Source organism: Phascolarctos cinereus, unplaced genomic scaffold (genome assembly GCF_003287225.1).
Source record: "Phascolarctos cinereus isolate Bilbo 61053 unplaced genomic scaffold, phaCin_HiC Scaffold_3;HRSCAF=262, whole genome shotgun sequence".
Classification (NCBI taxonomy): domain Eukaryota; kingdom Metazoa; phylum Chordata; class Mammalia; order Diprotodontia; family Phascolarctidae; genus Phascolarctos; species Phascolarctos cinereus.
The window spans coordinates 238,784,478-238,809,551 of NW_027555736.1; the positions used below are offsets into that span (position 1 = coordinate 238,784,478).

The 25,074-nt window shown below is 37.0% G+C and overlaps 1 protein-coding gene across 1 annotated transcript in view; it reads right to left on the reverse strand.

The window, feature by feature from the left end:
- Positions 1-25,074, reverse strand: part of CCDC175 (coiled-coil domain containing 175) — a 108,189-nt gene that overhangs the window by 55,945 nt on the left and 27,170 nt on the right. Inside the window, 5 exon segments of the mRNA XM_020986157.2 lie at positions 4,852-4,933; positions 10,544-10,653; positions 12,801-12,923; positions 20,015-20,052; positions 20,055-20,242. Of these exon segments, the coding sequence (XP_020841816.2) occupies positions 4,852-4,933; positions 10,544-10,653; positions 12,801-12,923; positions 20,015-20,052; positions 20,055-20,242 (541 nt within the window).

A 25,074-nucleotide genomic window follows, 5' to 3' on the forward strand; every position in this document is an offset into this window, starting at 1 on the left:
AGGTTTGTTTTTAATTTCTGATTTAATTTGCATCTTTTTAATATCATTTATTTTCTTTTTGGAAAACATTTATCTTACCTTTAATTCACAGAACAAAACAAGCATCTCCATAACTGTACAACAAAAAGATGATTGCACATGAAACTGCAAATCTACCTTGTACGACTTGCTATTCCTCCAAATATACAGCAGTTATCATGCAAATTTCTTTTTTTCTTCCCCCACCCTGGAGATGGCTATGATTAGACACAAATAGGAAGCTATATGTAGATTATTCTATACATACTTCTATTTATCAGTTCTTTCTCTGGATACAGATAGCATCTTTCTTCATATGTCCTTTATATTTAATTTGTGCATTAATTTACATCTTTGAAAGTCTTTCCCTTTGTAATGTGTGTTTCTATAATGATTGCATAGATGGGGTGGGAATTGAGGAGGTGGATGGAGAGAAATTTGACTTTGGAGATTCCCCAGTATCAGAAGAATGGAAGAAGTCATTGAGGCAGAAATTGAGGACAAGTATGTTCTCACTAAATCAGTGAGATGTAGAATGTGCCTGAGCAGAAACCCACAGGATCCAACCATTCAGTGAAAGATCTAGGAAAATTCCTTTGTCTGTGATTGATGGAGTCAGGGACCATCTAAAGAAATTTCAGTTAATGGCATCACCACAGAGTCCAGCAGCCTATATGATCTTACGGTGATGGTACTGAAGAATGGGGAGATACATATGCATAGAAACTTTTGGACTGTGAATAATGGAACAATAGTGGACCAATGCATGATGCAAAGAATTCAAATTGACTTGAACTATCTATTTGACATCCAAAGGTTCTCAGACTTGTGCAATGGATATTGTCTGGTTACCATGGGAGAGGAAGACAAGAAGATGACCACTTCATCTCTCCAACTGGATTTTTACCAGTTTAAATATATGCCCTAATGTTTCTCAGGAGCATCTACCACTTTACAAACAATGATGGAGAAAGTAGTTTGAGATATGAACTACCTGCAAGTGTTGATATACCTTTATGACATCATTATCATTGAGAAAGACCTTGAAAGAATAGGAGGAAAGACAGATGAAAGTATTATTGTCCTGAAGGCATCTCAAACTTAACGTATCCAAAACTAATTGTATTCTTTTCTCCAAAAAACCCTCTCTTCTTTCAAACTTCAGTATTTTTTTAGAGGTACCACCATCCTTCCAATCTCCTAGGTTGATAATCTCAGCATTATCTTTAGCTCTCCACTTTCCTCGACCTCCACATCCAATCAGCTGCCAAATATTGCCATTTCTATCTCCACATTTCTTGAATCTATCCCTTTTTGTCTCCTCACAGAGTCATCTGAAATATAGTTCAGGTTTTCATCACCTCTCACCTAGTTCTTTGCTATCTCCATATTTTCACTCCTCTAGATTCTCCTCCACACTTTTTGCCTCCACACTTAAGATTCTCCTTAAGTTCAGATCTTCCTATGTTATTTTGCTACTCAATCAACTAGAGGCATTTTTGTTGCCTCTAGAATAAAATATAATCTCTTCTGTTTTGTTTTCAGAATTTTTCACAATATATCTCTCCTGCCACACTAGACACATTTCCTATCACACACTCTTTTATCCAGTCAAATTGACTTTCTGTTGCTTACACATGGCACTCAATCTCCCATCTCTGTGTCTTTGCATTGGCCATCTTGTACATCTGGAATTCACCTTCTCTTTAGCCACTTAATAAATATTTACTTGGTGTCTGAAGCTTTTAGTTGAAAAGTGCCTGTTTTATAGAGTATATTAAGCATGTGGGGCACAAAGTGTCTCAACTGTGGGTTTTCTCACTGTTCCTTAAACATGACACTTCATCTCCTAACTCCCTCCATTTTCACTGACAGTCTCCTAGGGATACCTGGAATACTATCTCTTCTTCTCTATCTCCTGGGTTTCCTGACTTCCTCTGTCACATTTTGTAGGAAGCCTTTCCTAGTACCCCTTAATGCTAGTGCCTTCCCCCTAAGATTATCCCATATATATTTTGTTTGTATAGAGTTGTTTACATGTTAGCTTCTTGGGAGCAAGGACTTTTTTGGTCTATCTATCTATCTATCTATCTATCTATCTATCTATCTATCTATCTCAATGCTTTCTTCCTTCTTCCTTCCTTCCTGCCTGCCTTCCTCCATCCTTCCTTTTCTCTTTCTTTTTTCTTTCTGTTTTCTTTTTCTTCATTCCTTCCTTTCTTTCTCAAATAATGGGTGCTATATAAATGTTTAGTCTCTTCTTCTTTTTCTATCTCCAGTGCTTTTCACAGTGCCTGAAACACAGGCAGCATTTAATACATGTTTATTGACTTGACCATGGTATAAGCATTGGCCCAGAAAAGAAGTAAGCTCTCCTGATTTCACTAAGCCCAAATTCACTTTGAAATTTTAGGATATTTCTAGGATTATTATCACAAATGAGCAATTATGCCACTATTACTATGTCACTGAGTCAGCTAATATAAGCATATATGATTGAAGAGGCATAACAGTAGAGTATTAAGAAATGCAGGGCTGACTTAAAACCCTCAAAGCCCTCTGGAGGCAGAGGAAAGGGCAGCTATGAAACAAGATTTCAAAAACTTGGTCAACTATTTCATGGATTCACTAGCATTGGTTTCTACATCCCCAAATAATCACTTTAAGGTTTACAGCACTTTGGAAGTCATTATTTCTTTTGATACTCACAACCACCCTGTGAAGGAGATATTTCAGGTACTATTATCTTTGTTGTACAGTTGAGGGAATTGAAGCATGGGAGGTTGAAGCAACTTGCCTATGATTAAAGATTGGAGGTAGGATTCAAACCAAGGTCATCCTGACTTCAAATCTAGCTTCCTTTTCACATTTGTGTATCACCTCTTCAAAGTGCTTGCCTTGGGGCAGCTAAATGGCACAGTGAATAGAGCACTGGCCCTGAAGTCAGGAGGACCTGAGTTCAAATCTGGCCTCAGACCAAGCACCTGACACTTACTAGCTATGTGACCCTGGGCAACTCACTTAACCCTGACTGCCAAAAGGAAAAAAAAAGAAAAAAGAAAAACAAAGTGCTTGTGTCATAACAACTCTTTCACCCAAACATTATAACTATTCTAACCTTCATTTTATAGATGAAGAACCTGAGATAGAAAGGCAAATGACTTGTTCAGGGTCACAAAGCTAATAAATATCATAGCTATGACTTGATCCCAAGTTTGCTGACTGTAAGATGACTTTTTTTCACTAAATGGTGTTGTCTCTGTAACCTGGGCCAACAGTGGGCAGGGAGCTGAGCACATTCCTCATTCAGTACCATTCTGTACACAGTTTGGAACAGGTTAAGCCATGGGAAAGCCTGTCTTTAATAAGAGTATTTAGGCTCCCTATTCTCATACTCTTTGATTCATTGAATTCCTCTTCCCAATACCCCAAAGACAATTTTATTCATAGCTCATGTCTGGGGTGTCCCCAGAAAGGAAGGAGTAAAAAAGGTGCTCAATATACAGTAAATTTGGCATGCGTTAGGTAATTTATTCCTACGCGCAAAAAGAATACCAAACATAGGACACCGATAAGAGTGCACCTGACCAAAACAAAGTTTTAAAAGGATTCAGTGACTTACTTTATACCTACTCTTACAATATTTGGGGACATTGATAATTAAACCTCACGAGCACAAAAAGCAGTTTGTTTTTTTCAGGCCTGTTTAATTAGGCATTTTATATTTCACTACTCCCAATACGTTTGCTGTTAAAAACTGCCGGGCTTGGGCAAAGGACTTCTCAATGGCTCTTCTTTTTCTGATATAGAAGCTTCCTCTGTTGCCAACTCCTGCCAGTGCTGCAGCTAGTTACTTCTCTTATAGGACCCAGTACCTGTGGACCTCTCAAACTCATGAGATAGCCTCCAACCTTAAGTGTGTCTATGTCTTGTTACTCATTCTCCGAAAATCAGAAAATAACAACAACAACCCACAAATGAGGCAGTTCAAGATCAGGCTTTAGAAAGTATGTGAATACTACTGCATGAAGGCTAGTATGAAGGGGCTCAGTGTAAGCCAAACTTCCTGCTACCTGACTCTAGCGAAAGAATCCTGACCTACTGGAAAGGAAAAGAGAGATGGAGGGCAGGGCAAGTCAAGCTGTACATCTACTGAGTTATCAGCTCCTCTGGCTCAGATGTCAGAACAGAAATTCTTCATCATCTCAAAGTGTGAGTCCCTCAGTGCTGTGTTACTATGGCCAGAAGCAGGTCTCCCAAAGCTTCCATGTGGCTGCTTAGAACCAGGAATGGTGACTCTCAGAATGTTCCATAGGGAGTGGGGATGGATATCACCTGTACTATATGTCTATTATATTTCTTTTAACAGATATTAAAAAACCCCTAAGTCTTGATGGAGAGAATGCATGTATTTCTTGTCTTTCTTCAATAACATCAGTTGATGGTGGACTAGATTTCCATGGCTTCCTTGGTACACTCAGCAAGGAAAGAACCATTTAGAGGCAGGTTGAAAATTGCTTTCCTCTTTGTTTTCAAAGCTTACAAAGTGAAATCAGTCGAGCCACGTGGAAATTTCTCAATCAAATATAGTTTATTCTCACATACGGAGAGTTTCTACTCTTTCATATTTAACATGCTTTGGGGAAGATTAAGATATTTTTTTCCAAACTGTGATTGCTCATGACTTTCATTACTTATCAAAAATTCAACTCTCCCTTATTTTAAGGTATCACAAATATATACATTAATTTTGGACAATTTTTATATCCTTCACTGTTAGATGTTTAAAAATGAAACCAATTTCTTAAAGAAACATGATGTTGATCTTCTCACCTGTCTTATTCTTGTAAGAAGATCTGCTTGTTTTATTTTAGATGTTTCTATAAATTCTTTAAGGGAAGCTTCATAGTTATGCCTAGAAATAAAAGAGGCCAAAATACATTAATAATACAAAATATTTTAAAGGAGAAGATGCACACTTGTGCACACACGTATGTGACATCATAAACCATTTATATTCCCAGTAGACAAAGATCAAGAGTAGGCAATGCATATCAATCTCAAGTATTTTTTAGCTATCTACTGAATATTGATTGGCATCAGTGAAGAGATATAAAACAAGTTTAATATTGATGGATATTAAAATTTTTATAGTTTCTTGATTTCTCATAAAGTCATTAGCTTCCATTTGCTCCAATCTAAGTTTTTAAGGAATTATTTTCTTAAGTGAGCTTTTGGACTTCCTTTTCCATTTGGCCAATTCTACTTTTTAAGGCATTCTTCTCCTCATTGACCTTTTGGACCTCTTCTGCCATTTGGGTTAGGCTATTTTTTAAGTGTTATTTTCTTCAGTATTTTTTGAGTCTCCTTTAGCAAGCTGTTGACTTGTTTTTCACGATTTTCTTGCATCACTCTCATTTCTTTTCCCAGTTTTTCCTCTACTTCTCTTACTTGCTTCTCAAAATCCTTTTTGAGCTCTTTGATGGCCTGGAACTGATTCCTACTTTTCTTGGAGGCTTTGGATGTCAGAGTTTTGATTTTGTTGTCTTCTTCTGGTTGTATGTTTTGATCTTCTTTGTCACCAAGGAAAGATTCTATGATCTGACTTTTTTTGCACAGTTTGCTCAGCCAATTACTTGAGTTTTAAACTCTTTGTTAAGGTAGGGGTCTGCTTCCAGTGTGTAGGGTATACTGCCCTGAGATTTGGGGGTTTTGTGCAGCTGTTTTCAGAGATATTTCTAGGGATCTGAAAATTTTCAGCTCTTCTAAGTTGATAGGATCAAGGGTAAGGTGTTTACTACTTTCCTGTCCTGTGATCTGATTTATGAGTGACCACAAGCATTCTTTTCTGCCTTGCAACTGTGAGGAGGATTCTCTCTGCACCTCCACTACAAGCTCCATCACGCCAGTGCTCCTCCTCCCCCCAGGATCGCCACCCAAATCCAAGCACAGGCAAAGGGAGAGAATCCTGCCTCAGCACCAGCAAGAAAATCCCTGCAATCTCTCTCTGATCAGCCACTCAATTGCACCTCTGTCTGTGGGCCAAGGGCTCCAGAAGCAGCCACCGCCCCAGGGCTGCACTGAGACTGGGGAGGGGGCCGAGCTTCTCTCTCTCCTTGGTCACAGACCTTTCCTACTAACCTTCAAAGTTGTCTTTGGAGTTTGTGGGTTGAGAAGTCTAGAAACTGCCACAGCTGGCTGTGATTCAGTCCCAAGGACTGCTCCAAGTTTGCTGAGGCCTGGCCTTTGTCTGCATGCCCATGCTGAACTGTGTTCCTCTCCCAGCCCTAGGCAATAGAACTTTCCAATCTTGGGCTGGAAATTTGTTTCACTCTCTTTTTTTGTTAGTTCTGCTGCTCTAGAATTTGTTTAGAGCAATTTTTTACAGGTATTGGAGGGTTTGGGGGAAGAGCTCAAGCAAGTAACTGCTTTCTCTCTGCCATCTTGGTTCCGCCCTTGGAGAAACATTTTAAACTCAAAAGCTTATGGAAGTGACTGTTGATAAATCAAAATAAATTTTAAAAAAGACTTTAAAAAAGGGCAACTAGTATTATAAAGGATTAGAATTTATGTCATAAAATCTTCATTTGGAAAAAAAATTTTTAAAAAACCCAAAAAACTAGAGATGCTTAGCCTGAAGGAGGGACGATTCAGAAGAAACCTTGCACCAGTCTTCAAATTTTAGAAAATGGGGTTTTAAACTTTTTTGTACAATGAACTGTTTTGGAAGTCTGGCATAATCTAGGTACCTTTTCTCAGAATAAGGTTTTTAAGTGGAAGAAATAAAACACATAGGATGACCAAAAAAAGCCAATTATTTTGAAATATAGTTATTAAAATATTTGAAGTTCCAAGTTCTTAGACACCCTGAAATCTATCCATGGATCCCAAAAGTGTTTGAGGACCCTCTATCCACTGCGCCATCTAGCTGCCCCAAAAGTTAAATTCTATAAGGCTATCTTTATAGAAGACAAGTCTCCATAGATATCACTCTGAAGAATACTTCAGCAAAATGAAGGAAGCCTAGTACCAAAAATAACAACCCTGCTGAGGTTTATGAGCAACAGTGGTCTCCTTCAAAGATAAGTCAGAAAACAAATAACTATGGGCCTGAGACAAGTGTTTTCTGCATGTATGCATCAAAGTCCCTGGGACTCAGCTGAGGCAAGACCTCGGTTGTCCTTTATGTTGGTGTTTACCTCTCTGGGTTAGAGGGTAATGGTATGAAAAAGAGATTAGACTTGTTTTTCTCAGTGCTGGAGAAATGAAAGTTACCAGTAGATGAAAGTTACAAGAAGATAAATTCAATACAAAGTTCAACATAAGGAAAAACTTCCTAACAGTGGGAACTGTCCAAAAGTCAACTGGATTACCTTCGGGTCAGTGAGTCTCTAAGGTCTCCAAGTATATGCTGGACAACTAATTGCTGGGGATGTTGTAGATAGGTTTCGTGATTTGGGAAAGGGTTGGTCTAAATGACCTTCTAACTATAAGTCCATGATTCTAGGATTTGTTTCAATATAGGATTGTCTCTTAGGAAGCTGGGTGGCATTTATTCATAATCTTCTCCAAAGTAGTCATTGTGAGTATGTCTGCTTAGGTGGAGGATGAATTCTGTTGTACTTGTTAGTAGTGCTAAATACTACTGGTTAGTAGTAGTAGTAGAGTGATTTTGTACGTCCTGAGATTATCTAGCTTTCACTTCATCTCATCAGCACCATAAATTCAATTATCGTCTCTATGTTGATGACTTTCAGATTTACCTTGTCCATCTTTAACCTCTCTTCTGATTTCTAGTCTCTCCTCTCCAGTTGCCTTTTGGACATCTCAGACTTGATATTCCATAGACAACTTAAGTTCAATATGTCCAGAACTGAACTCATTCTCTTTCTTCCCAAACCCTTCCTAACTTCTCTGTCATTGTCAAGAACACAACAATACTCCTAGTTAACCAGGCTCACAACCTAGGTCATCCTCAACTTCTCGCTTTCTCTCATCCCCCATTCTCATATCCAATCAGTTGCCAATCCCTTTTAATTCTACTTTCATAACATTATGTTACATTATGTTATGCCTCTGTCTCTCTTCTAAACCTGCTACCACACTGGTGCAAGCTCTCATCCTCTCTTGCTGGAACCATTGCAATGGCTTTCTGTTGATCCCTCTGCTTCAAGTGTTTCTGCAATCCAATGCATCCTCCACTCAGCTGCCAAGGCGACCTTCCTAAAATATCGGTTTGACCACGTCATTCCCCTGTTCAATAAATTCCAGTGGCTCCCCATCACTTTCAGGATTAAATATAAAATCCCCTATGGTTTGTAAAGCCCTTCACAACTTAGCCCCTTCCTACCTTACCAGTCTTCTTACATCTGACTACCCTCCATATACTCTGTGATCCAGTAAAACTAGCCTCTTCGTTGTGACTCACACAAGGCATTCCATCTCCTGACTCCATGAATTTTCACTTCCTCTCATACTATGTATGGAATCCCCTCATTCCTCATTTCTACCTTCTAGCTTTCCTGCTTATTTCAAGTTGCAGATAAAGACAAGCTTCTGCAAGAATCCTTTGCTGGTCCTTCTTAATGTTAGTGTCCTTCCTTTGAGATTATTCTCAGTCTATCCTGTCTATATCTTGTTTGTGTATAGTTTTTTGCATGTTGTCTCCCTGTTAGACCATTAGTTTCTTGAGAGCAGGGTCTGTTTTGTTGGGGAATTTTTTTTCTTGGAGGGGGGATTTGGGCAGCTCTTCTTTTCTTACTCAAAAATATGATATTGAATCACCTTCATTTATAGGGTGAACCAAGTTGGTATTTGAGCATGGCACATGGGGCCTTCGAACATTATGACTTAGGGAAGAACCTGTGGATTGGCTAGCTTGTGAGCAACTCCTATTCCAGGCCCCAGATCAACACATGGTAGCCCCATTAGCTCCATCTTCCTGATTCCCTCTAGCCCCCACAGTCACATGGTCTAGTGGCTCCCAGTGAAGATGTCCTGTTCTTCTGAGCACATGAAAGACAAATTACTTATACCTTGATACTATGCTAACAACTCTTTCTAGGAGGATGCATACAACTCATAATCCCAAGAATGTTGGGGCAGACCCTTTAGCGGTAAGATTGTTCAAAGGTTAAATTCTCTCTCTCTCTCTCTTTTTTTTTTTTTTTGCTTTTTTAGGCAATTAGGGTTGAGTGACTTGCCCAGGGTCAGACAGCTAGTAAGTGTCAAGTGTTTGGTCTGAGGCCGGATTTGAACTCAGGTTCTCCTGAAATCTATCCATGGATCCCAAAAGTGTTTGAGGACCCTCTATCCACTGCGCCACCTAGCTGCCCCAAAGGTTAAATTCTATAAGGCTATCTTTATAGAAGACAAGTCTCCATAGATATCACTCTGAAGAATATTTCAGCAAAATGAAGGAAGCCTAGCACCAAAGATAACAACCCTGCTGAGGTTTATGAGCAACAGTGGTCTCCTTCAAAGATAAGTCAGAAAACAAATAGCTGTGGGCCTGAGGCAAGTGTTTTCTGCATGTATGCATCAAAGTCCCTGGGACTCAGCTGAGGCAAGACCCCGGTTTTCCTCTATGCTGGTATTTACCTCTCTGGCAACAGGAGTATAACTATTTGAGTGTGTGTGTAGGGAACAAGTTACAATAATATATTTTCCAGGGACAAGTTGAAATTTGAAGCAGCAAGAAAAAAAAGTGAGGCCAACCCATTTGCACACATTCCAGGCACCTAGTCTCTTGCAAAGCTGTTATCTTTAGTCTCTTCTTACAAAGATCACTATAAAAAAGTTGTATAATGTCACGTTTGAATTTTAACAAATAGGTAAAGTGAGATAGCTCTCTGAGCAAGATAACATTTATTAGCAGGGGCATGTGACCTGTCAATAAATGAGTCAATGGATTGCCTCCATTAATGCCAAAGCTCATAAGTAAAAAGATAGTTTCCCTTATATAGGTTTTGGGGAGTAGAGAACAAAGAATGTAGCAAGAGAGATATCAAGGGATTATAGGCAAGGTGATTGGTTACAGAGCTGAGACACAGGGAGCTACATGATTGGTTGGAAGCTCCATAATAGGGGCTAGCAATGACCCTTCTGGTTCCCCCATGAGACTGAGAAGTCCTCATCGCCTGAGTGTAGGTGCAACATGGTACCCCAGACTTTTGGAAAGCAAACCAGAGAACCTATGAGACCCAAACTCCTTTTGTGTTCACATGCATTCTCCACGATCAGTTAAATTCCTTGAGGCAGGAGAACTGAATTTTTACAGGCTAGCTGAACTCTGAACTAAGTTCAGAGACCATGACTTAAACACTTATCGGACAAAAGCCATTATAGGACAAAATCAATTACTTGGAAGGATTGAGCTTAATCTTGTCTATAACATTGATGTGACCTATGATATAGTAAATCAAGCAATTATTATTAAATGTATCCAGGTGTACAAAATGCTTTCAATTACTCAAAGAAACATGTGGCCATCTACAAATACATGAACCAAAAGACAATGTAATACCTCATTTTAATTAGTTCCTCTGTTTGTTTCAAGTCCTCTTCATACTGTTTTTGCAACTGTTTCATTCCATCTTCCAGATCTCCCTGCTCCACAGTCTGTTCAGTGATTGCCTATTAAAATGACATGACTTGATATCCAACAAGAATTCTAGGATTCATTTTGATGGCTCAGTTCCACTGAATGGGCAGGGGACATTATCCCCACTGTCCTGATTACAGAGAATACTTGTAGGGTGAATGCTCTTTGAGTGGCACCAAGGGAATAGTGACCCTTCTTATAGTGCTTCTTATTTCAAACAAGCACAGATAATTCTACTCCAAGAATGCTAGGAGAAACTGTCATTGTTTCCAATGAGCCCCAAATGGCTTCCATTAATAATGTTAAAAGAAAAGGAGAGTCTGATCAAATTGCTTTGCTCTTTTCAAACTTGGAACCAAGAAGACTCAAATGCTGCTAAGATATCACTTGGGAGTCCATTTGAAAAAGTGAAAAGGCTCATTACTCACTCACTCTACTGCCACAAAGTTTGTCTCCCTCAAAGTCTTAACCTGGTAGAATTTGAAGAAGTAGAAAACAACGTAAGCTGATTGTGACTTGTGAAGTCTAGTCTCAATCTCCACCGTTCTTTTCAGCTTATGGGTCTGGGGAATAGGTTCGGTTTCTACTTGATCCCATCCTTCCCTACCCTGTGGGGCTGACCAAGAAATCAAAGCGATTAAATTGTAGAAACTTCCACCATACAATTAAAATTACATATGGAACTTTGGAGATATTTGAACTTAGAAGCTTTTGAACTAGCCACTTACATGGTTGCCATAAAATGTTTCCCCTGCAGTCAATTTCTCAACTTCCTAGTCCCCTGATTTCTGCCATTCAGACAAATTGTTCTATTCACTAGATCCATTCTTTTGTTACTGAACCCCTACCCCTACTCTCGTACCTATTCACTCCAATTCATTCCATCCCTTCCCAAAATCCCTATCTTCCTTTGACTACCAATTTCATCATTCCATGAAGACCCTCATTTCCAGAGATGTATTTTTCTTTTTCTTTCTTCTTTTTGCATTTTGGTGAAGCAATCAGGATTAAGTGACTTGCCCAGGGTCACACAGCTAGTAAGAGTCAAGTGTCTGAGGCCGGATTTGAACTCAGGTACTCCTGACTCCAAGACGAGAGCTCTATCCATTACGCCACCTAGTTGCCCCAAGAGCTGTGTTTTTCATCCCTAATATTTTTTTCACCTTCTTGCATGAACTAAAACCTAGATTTCTCCTAAGGATCCTAATAGCCCTTTCCAATACTGACTATTCCTTTTTTTTTCTTTCCATTTCAAATGTCCTAGAGAAGGAGGTAAGCATACTTAATGCTTCTCACTACCCACATCAAGACTCTCATTTTGCTATTATAACTCAATAACTTCTCTTCCCTTGAAGTCTGTATCACACCCATCTGTTGTACATTTCAAACTGGTTGTCACATAAGCACCCCTATCTCAACATGCTACAAACAAGATTTACTATCTTTCCTCCCCAAAAAACTACTCCTATTCTGAACTTTCCTATTTCTGTTGAGTCACTCATGAACACCTGTATTTGAATCCTGCCTGTGATGTCTACCAACAATAGGAAAGTCAATTAATTTCTCTGAGCCTGAGTTTCCTTATCTATACAATGGGAATAAGAATTATCCTGAGGCTCAAATGAAATAAAGTATTTTAAAGTTCTTACTAAGCCTGGAGAATTCTGACATGTTTGAGAATTTAAGTAGGTAAACATTTCCCACTTATGGATTCCTTTTTCTCAAATAATACAAAGTAAAGTTTAGCCTACTTCTCTTCAATTTTTTCACAAATTCTGAATGATCGTCTTAATCAATTAACCTTCATGGAACAGAGATGAATGCCTGTGATTATTATACAATTTTAAATCAAAGCAATCTCAATAAAATATGATCTACTTCAAAGAATTTAGGTAATTTTGTATAAGTTCCAAAACATATCCCATAGCGTTTTCTCCAACTTCATCATCATGATAAGTAATTCATTTGTAAGGCTCAGTATGTATCCCTTGCATCTAAGATACGATGACATGTAAAGGCACATACACATTACAATTTTTAAAATGCATCATCAAAAATACTAAGGCATCAATCTACTGTCAAGAATTATATGGAGCAATATTTAACTCTTCAAAACCTTCAACTTAAATGCTAATGGACTGACAATGTTCAATATATCAATAAGCTGTTTTATTCTTACCTGTGTTCTGCGCTTGAATTCTTCCTTTATTTCTGCTATTTCAGCAATCATTTTGGACACTTCTTTCTTCTTTGTAAGACTCTTCTTAATTTCATTTTCTTTTTGTTTTTTTAAATCAGCAATCTATATTGATAAACATAGTAAACTTCTCAAAGACAAGCTATAATATTTTGATAAAGAAAATATTTTTATATTTGTTTATAAATTTTCTTTAGATCAAATCACCATTTATTTTTATTTAGTAGGATTTGAGGAAAAACATGCATAGGGAAAAAAATTAACAAATAAAATTCAACTTTTCAAATGTTGTGAAGAAAATATCTCTCTGCACAGAATGAAAAATTCCATTGGAGGATTTGGGGAAATGTTTTTTATTGGGGGTTAAAACAGTGTTGATTAGAATAATATCACACATTTATCTTTTAAAATTATTTTTGTTTCATTAAATATTTTTCAATTGTTGTTTGTTCAGTCGTTTAGTTGTGTTTAACTCTTTGTGATCCTATTTGGGGTTTTCTTGGCAAAGATACTAGAGTGGTTTGCCATTTCCTTCTCCAGCTCATTTTACAGGTGAGGAAACTGAAGCAAACAGAGTTAAATGACTTGCCCAGGGTCACATAGGTAGGAAGTGTCTGAGCCAGATGTGAATTCAGGAAGATCAATCTTCCTGACTCTAGGCCCAGAACTTTGCCCACTGAGCTGCCCACCTGCCCAATTTTCCAATTACATAATTTTTTTTACATTTCCCCCATTACATGTAAATTTTTTTTTAAGAATCATTATAAAAAATTTTAATTCAAAATTCTCTCCTTCCACACTCCTTGAGAAGGTAAGCAATTTGATATTGATTATAACTGTGAAGTTATGCAAAACATATTTTCATATTATCCTTGTTGCAAAAGAAAACACAAAATAAAACAATAAAAATGTTTTTAAAAAGTATGTTTCAATCGGCATTCAGAGCTCGTCAGTTCTGTCTCTGGAAGTGCATAGTATTTTTCATCATGAGTCCTTTGAAATTGTCCCGATTAAAGTAGCCGAGTCTTTCACAGCTGATTATCATTACAACATTGCTGTTACTGTGTACAGTGACTACCTTCTGGTTCTTCTCACTTCACATTGCCTCAGTTCGTATGGGTCTTGCCATGTTTTTCTGAAACCACACCCCTCATCATTTCTTACAGCACAGTTGTGCTTCATCAGAATCTTATGCCACGACTTGTTCAGCCATTCTCCAATTAATGAGCATCCCATAGGCTTTTTTGTACATATAGATCCTTTTCTTTTTTCTTCAAACTCTTTGGGATATAGACCTAGTACTGGTATGAGTCAAAGGATATGCACAGTTTTATAAACCTTTGGGCCTAGTTCCAAATTGTTCTTCAGAATGGTTGGAACAGGTCCCTACTCCACCAGGGATTCATTAGTGTACCTATTTTTCCTTATCTCCTCCAGCATCTGTCACTTCTAATAGGTGTGAGATGATACCTCAGAGTTGTTAACTTGTATTTTTTCTAATCAATAGTGATTTAAAGCATTTTTTAATATTGCTATAGATAACTTTGATTTTTTTTCTGAAAACTGTACATCCTTTAAAGTTTATTAATTGGGAAATTACTCTTATTTTTATAAATTTGACTCTGTTTCTATGTACAGTATATATTTGAAGAATAAGGCTTTATCAGAGAAACTTACTGTAAAATTTTTTGATGTTATAAATTGTCTATGGTACCTTTTAACATAATGTAGCTTCCCTGATTATTTTTTAATTAGGTCTGTTTTTGTTTTTGCTTTGTATGAGATCATGATTGCTGTCCCTGACTTTTTTTCACTTCAGCTGAAGCTTAGATTCTTCTCTTAACCTTTATTTTAGCACAGTGTGTTTCTTTCTGTTTCAACTGCGTCTCTTGTAAAGAACATAGTGTTGGATTCTGGTTTCGAATCTATTTTGCTATCTGCTTTTGTTTTAGGGGTAAGCTCACCCCATTCACTCTCACAGTTAATACTGCTGTGTATTTCGATGCCACAGGGCAACTAGGTTGCACAGTGGTTAGAGCCCCAGGCGTGGAATCAGGAAGACTCATCTTCATGAGTTCACATTCGGTCTTAGATACTTACTAGCTGTGTGACCCTGGGCAATTCACTTAACCCTATTTGCCTCAGTTTCACCATCTATAAAATGATCTGGAGAAGGAAATTGTCAATGACTCCAGCATCTCTGCCAAGAAAACCCCAAATGGGGTCATGAAAAGTTGAGTATAACTGAAAAACTCCCAAACAACAATTCAACAATTTCCTTCCATTCCATTTCTTCTCTCTCTCTCTTCTCTCTCTCTCTCTCTCTCTCTCTCTCTCTCTCTCTCTCTCTCTCTCTCCTGCTCCTCCTCAAAAGTCTATTTTGATTCTAACCACTATCTCCCTTATTCTACCCTCCCTTTTATCATTTTCCCCTTTTCTCTTCTGCCCCTTCCCTTCTATTTCCCTATTGGGTAAATTAAATTTTTACATACAAATGAATGTGTATATGTGTATATATGTACATATACATGTATATATATATGCATGTGTGTGTGCGTGTGCGTGTGCGTGTGTGTATATATATATATATATATATATGTATATATATATATATATGTATATCCCTCTTTGAACCAATTCTGACAAGAATGAGGTTCAAGCATTGCTACCCCCAAATATCTCCTCCATTGTAAAAGCTTTTCCTTGTGTGCATCTTTTATGTAAGAAAATTTTTCCTGTTCTACCTCTCCTTTTCCCTTTCTGTTAGTGCAAACATCTTTCTCCTTCACTTTTTTTGGAGATGATTCCAACATAACCAACTCATATCTATGACCTCTATGTGAACTCCTTTTTAACTGCCCTAATAATGATAAAGTTCTTAGGAGTTACATGTATCGTTTTTCCTTGTAATTTATGAAGTTTAATTTTATTGAGTCCCTTATGATTACTTTTCCATGTTTACTTTTTTATACTTCTCTTGAGTCTTGTGTTTGAATGTCAGATTTTCCATTTAGCTCTTGTTTTTTCCTCAGGAATGCGTAAAAGTCTTCTAGTTCATTAAATATTCATTGTTTTTCTTTGAAGCTTACACTCAGTTTTGCCAGGTAAGTTATTCTTGGTTGTAATTCTAGCTTCCTTGCCTTCCAAAATATCACATTCTAAATCTTTCTCTCCTTCAATGTGAAAGTTGCTAAATTTTGTGTGATCCTGACTGTGGCTCCATGATATTTTTTTAGCTTCTTGAAATATTTTCTCTTTGACTTGGAGCTTTGAGATTTAGCTAGAATATTCCTCAAAGTTTTTTTTTAAAGATGTCTTTCAGGAGGGAATCAGTGTCTTCTTTCAATTTCTATTTTGCTCTATGAATCTAAGATATCAGGCAGTGTTCCTTGATAATTTCTTTAACTATGATGTCTGGTATCTTTCTTTGATCACGGCTTTCAGATAGTCCAATAATTCATAAATTATCTCTCCTGGATCTATTTTCCAGGTCAGTTGTTTTTCCTGTGAGGTATTTTACGTTTTTCTTCTCTTTTTCATTCTTTTGATTTTTTTTTTATTGCTTTTTGATGTCTCATGGAGTCATTAGCTTCCACTTCTAATTTTAAGGAATTGTTTTCTTTAGTATTTGTATTTCTTTTTGCATTTGCATTTGTCCAATTCCACTTTTTAAGGAGTATTTTTTTTTTGGTAATTGGGGTTAAGTGACTTGCCCAGGGTCACACACTTAGTAAGTGTCAAGTGTTTGGTCTGAGCTGGATTTGAACTCAGGTCCTCCTGACTTCAGGGCCAGTGCTCTATCCACTGCACCACCTAGCTGCCCTTTTCAGGAGTATTTTCATCAGTGAACTTTTGTACCTTTTTTTTTTTCCATTTGGCCAATTCTGTTTTTTTAAAGTTTTAATTTCTTCAGCATTTTTTTGTGACTCTTTTGCCAAACTGTTGTCTTTTCATAAAATTTCTTCCTTTGCTTTAATTTCTTTGCCTAATTTATCCTCTATAACTCTTGAATTTGAAAATAATTTTTAACCCTTCCAGGAATTACTATTGCATTTGTGTCCAATTTACATTTTTCCTTTGAGGTTTTGCTTGTAGCTGTTTTGACTTCATTGTCTTCTTCTGGGTTTATGTCTTAATCTTCCCTGTCACCACAGTAGCTTTTTATGATCAGATTATTTTTTGTTATCGCTGTTGTTTGCTCATTTCCCACTCTATTTCTTGATTTGGGACTTTATTAATGTTTGCCTCTGTTCCCAGTATGAGTAGGGGAAAAGGCACTGTCTCAAGCTTTAGGCTTTTTTGCACAGCTGTTTTCAGAGATAGTTCTGGGGATTTGGGAGTTTGGGTGCTTCCACTGGAGATCGAGGGAGAGATGTATTCATTGCTCTCCTGGACTGCACCCTGGTTCTTACCCAGGAACAGACCCTGATCCCTTGGGATTGTTCTCACTATTGCCCCTCAGGGCCTCTTGTCCCTTGGAACTGAAAGTGATACTGCCTGCAGAGCTTCTCCTCTCTCTTGATCAAAAGTGCTCCTCTCCACCCTTGAAGTATGACCCAGAAGTGGCTATAGGCAATGAAGAGTTGCCCCTCAGGGCTTCCACTCTGTCCAGACTTAAAGTGCTCCTCCCTGCCCTTGAACTATGACCCAGACGTGACTATAGGCAATGGAGTTCCCAAACAGCATCTGGTCCTGCATCCATTGCTGGCACAAGGGATTCCTATAATCACTTTCTGACCAGTTGACAGGTCCCCTTATCATCTCTGACTTGAGAACTCATGAAGCTGTTGCTGCTTCTATAGCCACCACCAAATTCCACTGGTGTATCATCCATTTGGACTCTGGGACAGCCTCCTTCTCCATGTTGCAGATTTCTCTTTCCTACCTCTTATGTTGCCTTTCAGCTAGAAGGATATCTTCCTCTGCTCTTTAGTTGGCGTTACCATTTCAGAATTTGGTTTGATGTGTTATTTTAAAGTTGTTTGGAGGCGAATGTTGGGAGAGCTCAGCTGAGTGCTTTCTCTACTTCACCATCATGGTTCCACCCACAGAAGTCCCTAATGTCATAAATTTAATTCTAAATCGGCCAGCATTTACCCTTTGCTTATGAGGACTCTAAAGGTAGTAAAATTTTCTCTGTCCACATATACAAATATCATAGAGGATGCTGTAGTGGATGGCACTCTTGTTTGGTGTAGCATCTGCCCCTACTATGGACCACGCTCAAAATTACCATTCCTCATTCTGGTTGACTGCATGAGAGCTGACTTTGGAGACTGCCTCCTGCCATGTGGTGACCCAACATCAGGGCGTGGCATTTTAGAATGATGGCAGATCCTGAGTGGTTCCCTGTTTCTCCCCCCATCTTGTGACAGTGGCAGTGAGGCAGTGTGATGTGTCTCTTTTTAAAAAAAAAAAAAGAGAGGCAGTTTCTGGCTTGCCCATCTTAGCAAAGATTCTCCAGCTAGCATGATGTGACTCTAGTAAAGGGCGAGGAAATATAAGTTCCTTTAATAATAAACCAAACGACCACTGTGAGCTTCAAAAGGTTGGGAGAGCTATCAGGCAAACTGTGGCTTAGATTCTAGTTCCTTGATCCTTGGTGGCTCCCCCAATCTTTCAGAGCTCTCAAGATCAGTCTTTTCCATGTCTCCGCTAATAGTCTTTCACCCAAGAATAGGAAAGAACAGTTACATAAGAAAAGAAGCAACATCAGGGCCGTGCCACAGAGCAGTATTTCATCCTCTTCACTCAGTCCTTCAGTCAGTCAGTCACCTAGCATTTATTAATTGCCTGTTATTCAGCGGAACATCATGGGGGCAGCGTCGCTGGATTGCAAATCAAACTTAATCAGTGGAAAGAGAACGATGTGACCAGCAGTGCTTTTTATATGTGCACTGATTTCTGTCTCAGCCGCCAATAAAATGACCTCTTCTTTAACACACAGTAAGTAGACTAGAAAGTTATAGAATATCTCGATGTCCATGTTCTCAAGTAGAGAGTAGGGACCTTTCATTCAACATCATCATGAACTTCTCAGAAACAGGCTCACACTTGGCCTCCACATAGGGGATTGTATCAAGCTGAGCGTACTGTGCATGCTCCTAAGGACTAGACTCTCACTGGACAATTTCCCCATTTTATTTGTTTCATTTATATTTTCCTACTTGAAACCCCACTTTATGTCACTAGAGAACTTAGGGTAGCATTGCAATTTTTCTCGTTAAGGTCCAGAGCAGCTGGCCTTGTGAGTTCACTTTTTGTCCTTTTACTATATTGAATAGCTGGTTATGCCAAATATTCATGGATTTCAATAAGTCCAGAGCCCTCCAGACATGGTAAGAAATAATTTTCTTTCACTAGTCACTGAGCCTTTGAACAAAAATCGTTGGTAGCTATTATACTTTCCCTTTTTATCCATTTCTCTATAAGAAAACATATTCAGAATGAGTCAGCTTATCTTTATCTTGAGACAAAACTCATTATAAAAGTACAAACAATAAATAAGATTTAAAAAGAATATGACATTTCCAAAAGGTAAAGAGATACTAATTCACACTAGGGTATTAGGGGAGGAAGAAGTAGACAGTGAATAAATTCACAGGTCTCAGTAGTGCCACAAGGCGAGTACATACAGGAAAATAGCAAGTTCTGTCCAGGAAAATCACTCCTCAAATGGATCACTGAGTTAGACAGCACTTTGCTGATTGTAGAAAGGAAGGTTTCTCACTCCACAGCAATCTCTTTACCTCTACCATAGTTTACCTTTCTTCCTCTATGAGGAGCCTCATTATTCTTAGAAAATTGTTGCTTTAAGAAGAAGGTATCTGCTTTTCCAGGTATCTCTTGTGGGATCTGGGTATGCTCTGTAATTTCAGGTATCTTATACAAGGGAGAAGCTGCACTAATATTTCCTAGATATTTAGTGTGTTATCCCCTTCACCTTTCCAGGAGTTTACTGAAGTGTGCCAGTATTATACAATGGGCCTGCCACTTCAGGGGTATCAAGAGTTGATCATAGCACTAATAATTTCCACCTGACCCTGTGTGTTCTCCAATAAGGTCTTACAAGACTTTTGTCTGTAATCTCATAATTTGAACATGAGTTCAATCAGTTGGTCTATTAGGCTAATCAAGGTTATCCCTAAGGGTCCTTATAATTCTCAGTCCTATAAAATATTGATCATGATATTTACCATTTTCTCTAAGTTTTCTTTATTCTGATTAAATGCTTCCTTTCTGCATTCAATTCATCATTTAATGCGTTCAATAGACCTTGATAATAGGTGATTTTTTCTTCCTCAAGTTTTTTTTTGTCATATATATCTTTTGTGGAAACACTATTTTCAGCTTTTTCTTTCATCTTCATGTTGAGTAACAGTACAATTTTATGATGATTGTCAGCTATTTCTTCTTGTTCTTTACTATATAAAAATAAATAACAAAAGTGATTCTTTGGAATGAATGATGGTTCATTTTAGGAAACTCTAAACATTCTAAGTTACTGGAATACTACATTTTTTAACCCAAATATAGAGTATACCTTTTCCCTATATTTTTCTTGTATAAAACCTGAATATTACATATGAGTTCTTAATCCCGTAGAAAGAAGAGAATAATGACAAAAGTAATAAAGATGAAAATAGAAGGATGATAATGAATCATTTTTATTTATGAAATGAAAATTTTTAAAATATTTTCATTATAATATTGTTTATATAGTAATCTTAATTATATGTTTGTGAATATATATGTATTATTTTCTTTTTAAATTTTAATTTTAAATGTTATTTTCCATTCCAAATTCTTTCCATCCCCTTATTCCCTCCCCCACCTACTGAGAAGGTAAGAAATATAGTGTCCATTACATATATGAAATAATGCAAAACATATGTCTATATTAGCCATGTTGCAAAAAAGAGAGACAGAGAGAGAAGAGAGAGAGAGAGAGAGAGAGAGAGAGAGAGAGAGAGAGAGAGAAGAAAGTAAAGAAAGAGAAAAAATATGCTTCAATCTGCACCCACAGTCTATCAATTCTCTCTCTGGAGGTGGATAGCAGTTTTCATCATAAGTCCTTTGGAACTGTCTTGGATCATTGTATTGATAAGAGTTGCTAAGGCTTTCACAGTGGATTATCATTACAACATGTAATAGATTGTTCTCCTGGTTCTGTTAACTTCAGTTTGTATCAGTTCATATTGGTCTTCCCAGCTTTTTCTGAAATCCTCTTCATCATTTCTTACAACCCAATAGTTTCCCATCACAATTATATATTATACTTTGTTCAACCATTCTCTAACTGATGGAGAGTTCCTTACAGTTTCCAAGTCTTTGCCACCAGAAAAAGAGCTCTATAAGTATTTGTGTACATATGGGTCCTTTTTCCTTTTCTTTGATTTCTTTGGGGAATAGCCCTAGTAATGGTATTGCTGGATCAAAGGGTATACATAGTTTTATAGCCCTTTGGGAATATTTCCAAATTGTTCTCCAGAATGATTATATAATGTATATTATATAATTATATAATAGTTAACACCTCTACCAACAGTGCTTTTGTGTACCTATTTTCCCTATCCTCTCCAGCATTTGACATTTCCCTTTTTCTGACATCTTAGCTAATCTGATGGGTATAAGATGGTACCATGGAATTGTCTGAATTTGTATTTCTCTAATTATTAGTGATTTAGAGCATTTTTGCATAACTATTTTTAAAAATTTTTATTTATTTTATTAAATCTTTCCCAATCATATATAATTTTTAAATTTAAATTTATTTATTTTACATTTTCAACATTCACTTTTGAGTTTGAGTTTTGAGTTTTCAATTTTCTCTCCTTCCATTCCCTCCCCCTTTCCCAAGATGGCATATAATCTGATATAGGCTCTCCATATACATTCATATGAAAAATATTTTCACATTAGTCATGTTGTAAAGAAGTATCAGAATTATTAGAAGGATTAGTACGATTCCTTGCTCTCCCAGTTTGCTTATAACATCAGCCTTTATATCTAAATCATGAACCCATTTTGACTTTATTTTGGCATATGGTGTAAGATTTTGGTCTATACCTAATTTCTGCCATACTCTTTTCCAGTTTTCCCAGCAGTTTTTGTCAAATAGTGAGTTTGTATCCCAGAAATTGGAGTCTTCAGATTTATCAAACATTAGATTACTATAGTCATTGACTACTGCGTCTTATGTACCTAACCTATGCCACTGATTTACCATTCTATTTCTTAGCCAGCACCAAGTAGTTTTAATGATTGCTGCTTTACAATACAATTTAAGATCTGGTACAGCTAGGCCACCTTCCCTTGAATTTCATTTCATTAATTCCCTTGATATTCTGAAACTTTTGTTCTTCTAGATGAATTTTTTTATTTTTTTCTACCTCTATAAAATAATTTTTGGTAGTTTGATTGTTATGGCACTGAATAAGTAAATTAATTTAGGTAGAATTTTTAGCATGGCCTACCCAGGAGCAACTGATATTTTTCCAATTATTTAGATCTGACTTTATTTGTGTGAAATGTGTTTTGTAATTGTGTTCATATAGTTCTTGGGTTTGTTTTGGCAGGTAGACTCCCAAATAATGTCTACAGTAACTTTAAATATATATATAGAAATGCTGATTATTTATGTGGGTTTATTTTATATCCTACAACTTTGCTAAAGTTGTTTATTATTTCAGATAATTTTTCACTTGGTTCCCTGGGATTCTCTAAGTATATGATCATATCATCTGCAAAAAGTAACAGCTTTGTTTTTTCTTTGCCTATTCTAATTCCTTCAATTTCTTTTTTTTCCTCTTACTGCTATAACATTTCTAGTACGATATTGAATAACAGTGGTGATAGTGGACATCCTTGTTTCACTCCCAATTTTATTGGAAATGCTTCTAGCTTATCTCCATCACATGTAATGCTTGCTGATGGTTTTAGATAGATGCTACCTATCATTTTCAGGAAGACTCCAGTTATTCCTGTGTTCTCCAGTGTTTTTAATGGGAATGGGTATTGTATTTTGTCAAAAGCTTTTTTCTGCATTTATTGAGATAATCATATGATTTCTGTTAGTTTTGTTGTTGATATGGTCAGTTATGCTATGTATAAAATTTTAACATTCATTTATTAACATTTTGGGTTACAAATTTTCTACCTCCTTTCCACCCATGTTGAGAAGGCAACAAATTTTATATGAATTATACACATAAAGTCATGCAAAATATATTTCCATATTAGCCATGTTACAAAAGAAAACAAAGTAAAACAAATTTTAATAATCTGCATTTAAAGTTCATCAGTTCTCTCTCTAGAAGTGGATAGCATTTTCCATCATAGGTCTTTTGGAATTGTCTTCAATTATTTTCTTAATTAGAGTAGCTAAGTCTTTCACAGTTGATTATCCTTATAATTTTACTGTTACTGTGTACAATATTCTCCTGGGTCTGCTTACTTCATTTTGCATTAGTTCATATAAGTCTTCCCAGGTTTTTTCTGAAAACATCCTGCTCAACATTTCTTTTTTTTCCTTTTTTTATTAATTTATTTTGATTTATCAACAATGACTTCCTTAAGCTTTTGAGCTTCCCTTCCCACCTCCCTCCCCATGATGGCATGCAATCTAATATAGGCTATACATATACATTCTTATTAAACATATTTTCATGTTAGTGATGTTGTAAGGAAGAATTAGAACCAATAGGAGGAACCACAAGAAAGAAAAAACAAAACAAAACAGAAGAAAAACATAGCAAATAGTATGCTTTGATCTGCATTCAAACTCCATAGTTCTTTCTTTGGATATGGATAGCATTTTCCATCATGAGACCTTTGGAGATATCTTAGATCCTTCCATTGCTGAGAAGGGCTAAGTCTATCAACGTTAGTCATCACACAACATGGCTGTTACTGTGTACAACGTTTTCTGGTTCTGCTCACTTCACTCAACATATTCTATTCACCTCCTTAACTTCTTTCTTGTTTATTTTGTGGTTAGATTTATCTAGTCCAGAAAGGGGGAGTTTGAGGTCCCCTACTAGTAGAGTTTTGCTGTCTATTTCTTCCTGTAACTCCCTGAACTTCTCCTCTAAGAATGTGGATGCTATACCATTTGGTGCATATATGTTTAATAATGATATTACTCCATTGTCTATGGTGCCTTTTAGCAGGATGTAGTTTCCTTCCTCATCTCTTTTGATAAGATCTATTTTTGCTTTTGCTTTTTCTGAGATCAGGATTGCTATCCTGCTTTTTTTTTTTTACTTCAGCTAAAGCATAATATATTCTACTCTAGCCTTTTACCTTTACCCTGTGTGTGTCCCTCGTTTCAAATGGGAGAGTGCATCCCATTCATATTCACAGTTATGATTACTATTTATGTCTTTCTTTCCATGCTATTTCCCCCCTGTTTATGCTTGTCTTTCTCCTTTCTCCTTTTCCCTCCTTACTAGTGTTTTGTTTTTGACCACCACCTCCCTCAGTCTCTCCTCCTTTCTATTAGCTTCCTCCCTTTTTTCCCCTTTACCCTTACTACTTCTTCCCTCCCTCTATCCCCCCTCCCTTTTCTTTTCCCTTTTCCCTCCTACTGCTCATAGGGCAAGTTAGATTTCTATACCTAACTCATTATGTTATTTCCTCCTTGAGCCAAATCTGATGAGAGTAAGGTTCAAACAGTGCTCATCTCCCTCCCTTCTTTTCCTCTACTGTAATAGGTTTTTGTGCCTCTTCCTGTAGTAATTTACCCTTGTCTGCCTCCTTCTTTCCATTTCTCTAAGTACATTTTCTTAGATCAGATTAATCCACTTACTTATATCCATTTAACCCAATTGATTAGATTTTTTTTAACATTACATCAAAGTCAATTTATACCCACCCCCTCTATGTATACCCCTTTAAAATGGCATAATAACAATACAGTTCTCAAGAGTTACAAGTGTCATCTTCCCTTGTAGGGAAGTAAACAGTTTGCCCTTATTAATAACATGTTTGTTTGTTTTTTCTGTTCCATTTACCTTTTTATATCTCTCTTGAGTCGTGTATTTGAAGATCAAATTTTCTGTTGAGGTCTGATCTTAGTATCAGGAAGGTTTGGAAGTCCCCTATTTCATTGAATATCCATCTTCTCCCCTGAAAGATCATGCTCATTTTTGTTGGGTCTTTGGTTGTAATCCAAGCTCCTTTGCCTTATGGAATATTATATTCCACAACCTATGGTCTTTTAATGTAGAAGCTGCAAAGTCCTGTGTAATCCTGA